Source organism: Trachypithecus francoisi, unplaced genomic scaffold (assembly GCF_009764315.1).
Source record: "Trachypithecus francoisi isolate TF-2019V2 unplaced genomic scaffold, Tfra_2.0 Lachesis_group17, whole genome shotgun sequence".
NCBI classification, from domain to species: Eukaryota; Metazoa; Chordata; class Mammalia; order Primates; family Cercopithecidae; genus Trachypithecus; species Trachypithecus francoisi.
In genome coordinates this window covers 21,899,749-21,905,748 of record NW_022681462.1, presented here as the reverse complement: position 1 = coordinate 21,905,748, position 6,000 = coordinate 21,899,749, and the positions used below count along the sequence as shown (strand labels likewise).

The following is a 6,000-nucleotide window of genomic DNA, read 5'->3' as shown; positions in this document are numbered from 1 at the left end:
TAGAATTAAGACATCATTATTTTGCAACCCCTAATGAATAAGTGGATCAAAACTAAGCATCAGCTGCTACTCAAACCCAAAGAAAGCAATCCGTTTGCGCCTCCTATCAGGAAGACCACATCACTGCCTAAAGTAGTCTTATCAAAAAGAAAGACAGAAAAAAACAAACTCTAATCAAGTGTCTATATTCACTTACCAATTTAGAAGCTACAGAGAGGGCAAGGGACACGTTAAAGGTACTACATGGTTGCAAGCAACAAAGTCAGACCTGGGGAAACCTGTCAACAGTGCTTCTCAAACTATGTGCTTCATCAGTTTTCTTTTTCTCCCTAATTTTCAATTAACTGTAGACCAATTATTCTGTAAAGTACCAAAAAAAAAAAAAAAGAAAAAATTTAAAAAGCCCCACAAAAACATACAAACTCCAATTTTTTTATTGTAAGATTCAATAATGAACATAAAATCACTGTCAAAATGTTTCTAGAAATTCTCAATTTCTGTACTTAATCATAAACTAGTACTAAAGTTTCTGAACTGGCACTGCACTGGGTCCAAAGACATTTGGAGCAGCACTGCTTGGCACAGCCAAGAATCTAGTTTCTATATCAAATAAATTACAAACAGGGAAGGAGGGAGGGAGGGAGGGAGGGAAGAACCTATATATTCAAAATGGCATAATTTAAAAGACCTACCAGCCAGTCACAATGTATGGATCTTATCTGAATCTGGATTCAGACTTAGTAAAGCAACTACCACAAAAAAAAACTTATGAAACAGCCGAAAATCTGAACCAAACTACTATTTAAATAAGAGATATTTTTAATGGTACTGGTTATGTTAAAAAGAACCCTTATCCATTTTAGAAATACACAATTAACAATTAACGAGTAAAACATACTGAGATTTAAAGTAATACAAGAGAGTTGGGAGTGGAGATACACACAAACATAACTGGCCTTAAGTCGATAATTATTGAAACTAGTGTATGAGGGTAATTACCCTATTGTCTTAATATGCTTAACATTTTCCACAATCAAATAACAAATTAGTAAAATTAAAAATTTAAGGTTTAAAAACCTGACTCCCCTATAAATGTTTTTTAAAGAAGGATTAAAAAGGAGTAAGTTTGAAGAGGCAAGTTTCCACAGCATTCTAATGCCAGAAAGGGTAATAAAAATCTAAAAACTTTTATAGAGAGCATCATGAATGTAAACTTTTTTTGCCTTGGAGTCTAGATGCTGAGTTCAAGACCAGCCTGACCAACATGGAGAAACCCCGTCTCTACTAAAAAAAATAAATAAATAAATACAAAATTAGCCGGGCATGGTGGCACACGCCTATAGGCCCAGCTACTCAGGAGGCTGAGGCTGAAGAATCACTTGAACCCCGGAGGTACAGGTTGTAGCGAGCCAAGATCACGCCACTGCACTCCAGCCTAGGCAACAAGAGCGAAACTCTTGTCTCAAAAAAAAAAAAAAAAAAAAAAAAAAACAGAAAAAAGAAAAGAAAATTAAGTCAGCTGCAATCCTAATTACATCCCTCAATCAACTAATTAAGCAGAAACTACTATGTATATGATGTTCCATTTGCGTGGGGTGACTAAAGAAGGCAGATTTTTCTGAAAATGTCAAGAACAATACTAAAATTATATGCAAACAGCACGTTTATTTTCTGAAAACCTCATACAAATCTTTTGTATTTGAAGCCCTGTGATAAAAATTACCAGCACTAAGTGCAAAAAGTCCCAGAGAAAAACATTATTTATAATGTATAATTAATGGTCAACATTGGTCACTAGGATAAAACACAAAAATCACCCCTGCCATTTTTATACTTTAGCAGCTCCTCCTCTCATTCTAATTTAGAATCCCAATTTCAAAAGACTGACCCAGACAAGATTAAAGAAGCTTATAAATTCCCTAGTTGCAAAAGTTCCAAAAGCAAGCTGAGAAGCAAGGAAGATTCTTTAAAAGTAAGATTCTTATTCACTATGACTGTTTCTGTAGTTTACAGGCACATTATTCTACAATCTTGTAACAGCTCTTCTCCCTCTGATTATCCGGATTCACCTATAAGGTTTTAATTCCAACAAACTCTTGACGGATTCACCTATAAGGTTTTAAAACAGTGAGTTTCACAGGAGGTGACAAAGAGGTGCTGCCTTTTGTTGTCCAAGTCCTTCAAAGCTGACTGTGTTGTCTCTCTCGTGCTGTGATGGAAATAAGAGATCTAAAAAAAGTAGGGGTTTTGTTGTTGCTGTTCCCCTCCATTCATCCTCTTTGTATTATTAATTGGTGTACTCTATCTTGAGGCATCAAATACTAAAACAATTATAAGTAAGCAGACTATGTCTGAAGAATGGCTCAATCTAAAAACTTTAAAGTATAGGGCTATTTCCATCACCTGCTAGCCATTCAATTATTTTTTGTGCCCTTAAAACTTCTTATAAACACATTCAACTATAATTCAAATGGTTTAAAAAGCTACTCTGGTGGTCCACAGAAGTAATAGCTGCTCTGCAGATTCAAGTTAATAATAAACAACTAGCTTGGTGTTACCTTAAATGGGTTCTGGCAGAAACAGCAAGTGTTACCAGAAGCAGAAAAAACACCTTTCCAATACATATAAAAATCAAGCAAAGTTTCATTCAAACCTATCTGGGGAAAACATGCTGTAATCTAATTTTATCCAGAAAAAAACTGAATTTTAAGAAACCTATGACCTGTAAATACATGAATGGTTGAAGCCAAGTAAAAACACTGTCATGCTATGACTTCCAGTGATACATGAAGAATCCCCAAACATCCCAAATCACAGGAGTTGTAGTGAAAAACTTTTGTCTGCAATAAGAGGCAAGCAAGTCTTTAAAAAATCAGCCACAAACACAGATGATATTTTAAATATACAGTAGGAACATTTATTTTAACACTTCTAAAAGATATTTGTCCATGCCTGATGATTTGATATAAAAATCAAACCCATCATACTTTCCCCATCAGTCTCTCTACATTTAGGGCAATCAGAAATTTGTACAACACAAATATTTGCTTCTGAAATGAAAATTACAAATTAAATGATAACAAAAATACACAAATCAACTGGACCCTAAACAAATTTCTAGTGAATTCTTTCCACTTTCCCCCAATCACCTAGAGCTTCTTTCTTCAGCCTCATTCTGCTCCTTTTCCTTTCTTTGCTTGGCCATGAATTTCTGTTAAAAGCAATTTGCAATATAGAAGACTTATTAGACATTATTTTGCTATGTGTGCAAACTTATCTACTGTATATTTATAATTTAAAAGAAACTGATCCTACAAAATATTATAAACACAGTGCCTTATATAAACATTTCTTCCTTTCATTCATCAGTCATTTGTTGTTTATGATACACCAGGTATTACGCTTAGTGCCTGAGGATTCAGTGGGCAACAAGACAGATAGGATCTTTTATACCATGGAGTTTACATTCTAATGGGAGAAGAGAAACAATAAAATAAAATAATTTGGGGGTGGTGGTAAGCACTTTAAAGACAGAGCAACAAGGTAACTGAGGTTGAACTTTTTGGGGGGTTCTACTTAGCTAGGTCTTTCTTAAGCAAAGACCTTTCTGGGGAACTGATACTTGAGACAAAAAACATGAAGAACTGGCCATGCAAATAAGACTGGGAGGGGGCAAAACAACAGCAATATAAAGGTGCAAAGGCAGCAATGGGCCTCTCATGTATGAAAAACAGAACAGAGAGTCAGAAAAGCTGAAACACAGAAAGCAAAAAAAACTGAGTTCAGAGAAGTAGAAAAGAATCAGATCATGCAGGGCTTTAAAGACCCAAAATAAGAAGTTTGGATATTAGACCAAGTGCAATATGAAGCTACTAGAAGGTTTTAAATGGAAAAGTGACATGATGAACTAAGTTAAGCACACAGGTAGCAAAGCACAATGTATAAGAGCTTGGGCCTAGAATGAAATAGAGCTTAGTTCAAATCCTAGGTCTGCTACTTACTAGCTGTGTGACCTTGGGTTTAGATACGTAACCTCCTTAAGTCTGTTTTCCCATCCTTAAAATTGAAATAATAGCATCTACCTCATGAAGTTGATGAGGAGATTAAATAAGCATCCAGCATAGAACAGCTCAATAAATGTTAGATGAGTGTCTGTGCCACAAATTCAACAGAGAGGACGTACAAAATTCTCAAATATTCAGCAGAACTAGAACCACCACTTCAATTATGGCTAATGATGATTCTCTAGAGTAACACTTCTTAAAGATGAGTACAATTTAAAAGGTTTTGTGATTAAATCAGTTTAATAAATGGGTTGCATGAAGTTAAGCAGGATTCATTTCGGCTAGACAATTTAGAAACTTGAACATGCTAATGTCTACATGACTGAAGAGGTCATCAAAATACGCAGTTTCTTTAATAATGGAGTGTCATATGAGACTAGTGATCTGCAGAATCTACTCTGTCAAATGTTGCTGTTCAAGGAAAAGGAGTAAAGACTAGAAATTACAGGCAAGGTACACTGAAGGAGAAAACAGGACTTAAGAGGAATAAACTGGCATAAACATTCTCCTAAAGGGGGGAAAAATGTACGTTTGGGGTGGATAAATAATTTGATTCTAAGACAATTAACAACACCTCAAGATTTTTAAATTTTAATTTTTAAGAATTTTTAAATTCTTAAACTTAAAGAATTTTAAAAATTACCTCAGTATTTTGCTTATGACGTGTACTCTTGCAGTGATTTGTCATTGCTTTTTCACCTGAGTAGAAGAGGGAACAAATTGGACAGAAGAATCCAGCCTTAGGTACTAGAAAGTCTAATTCTAGGGGATAAGAAAAGAAGAAATTTAACAATAATTAATCTCCAGTTGTGTTCATCAATTTATTTTATTTATTTATTTATTTGAGACAAAGTCTCACTCTGTTGTCCAGGCTGGAGTGCAGTGGTGCGATCTCAGCTCACTGCAACCTCTGCCTCCTGGGTTCAAGTGATTCTCCTGTCTCAGCCTCCCGCGCAGCTATGATTATAGGTGCACGCCACCGCACCCGACTAATTTTGTATTTTTAGTAAAGATGGGTTTTTACCATGTTGCCCAGGCTGGTCTTGAATTCCCGACCTCCCCTATAGGATCTGCCTGCCTTGGTCTCCCAAAGTGCTTGGGATTATAGGTGTGAGCCACCACAACGGGCCTTCATCAATTTATTTAAACATGACAAAAATATTAAGCACAGTATATACTTAAATATAAGAACAGTATACACTGCTATAAATTTAGGGATCAATAGTAGTAATTTTAATCAGAAAACATAAGTTTTTATTTTGTTAACACATTCTATAATATTCCAGAGCCACTAGGGAAAGGCAGTATGCCACTGCTTTGGTATAACGCCAAGTTGAATAGATTCCCAGGGAGAATCTTCAGATAACAAAGAATGGTTCAATAATCCTTCAGAATACCAAGTCATTACATAAGAACCTAACAGTTCGGTGGCTCACGCCTGTAATCCTAGCACTTTGGGAGGCTGAGGTGGGCGGATCATGAGGTCAGAAGATCGAGACCATCCTGGTTAACATGGTGAAACCCCATCTCTACTAAAAATACAAAAAATTAGCCGGGTGTGGTGGCGGGCGCCTGTAGCCCCAGCTACTCAGGAGGCTGTGGCAGGAGAATGGCATGAACCCAGGAGGCGGAGCCTGCAGTGAGCCAAGATTGCATCACTGCACTCCAGCCTGGGCAACAGAGCGAGACTCTGTCTCAAGAAAAAAAAAAAAAAAAGAACCTAACAGTTGAGGTGGCTCCAGCACCTGTAATCCCAGCACTTTGGGAGGCCAAGGTAGGCAGACTGCTTGAGCTCAGGGGTTTGAGACCAGCCTGAGCAAAAAGGTGAAACCCTGTATCTACCAAAAATACAAAAATTAGCCAGGTGTGGTGGTAGATGACGGTAGTCCCAGCTACTCAGGAGGCTGAGGTGAGAGGACTGCTTGAGCCTGGGAGT

General features: G+C 36.8%; 1 protein-coding gene across 6 annotated transcripts in view; it reads right to left on the bottom strand.

Moving 5' to 3' along the window:
• Positions 1 to 2,891: 2,891 nt before the first annotated feature.
• Positions 2,892 to 6,000, bottom strand: part of ZNF638 (zinc finger protein 638) — a 101,451-nt gene continuing 98,342 nt past the window's right edge. For 4 of the 6 annotated variants that reach the window (XM_033175032.1, XM_033175036.1, XM_033175033.1 and 1 more), the window contains 2 exons: positions 4,708 to 4,826; positions 2,892 to 3,211 (listed from right to left, as the gene is read on the bottom strand). In XM_033175032.1, coding sequence (XP_033030923.1) covers positions 3,146 to 3,211; positions 4,708 to 4,826 — 185 coding nt within the window. In that variant the 3' untranslated portion in view covers positions 2,892 to 3,145. The remainder of the gene's footprint in view (positions 3,212 to 4,707; positions 4,827 to 6,000) is intronic. The other 2 variants (XM_033175034.1, XM_033175035.1) reach the window with 1 other exon arrangement.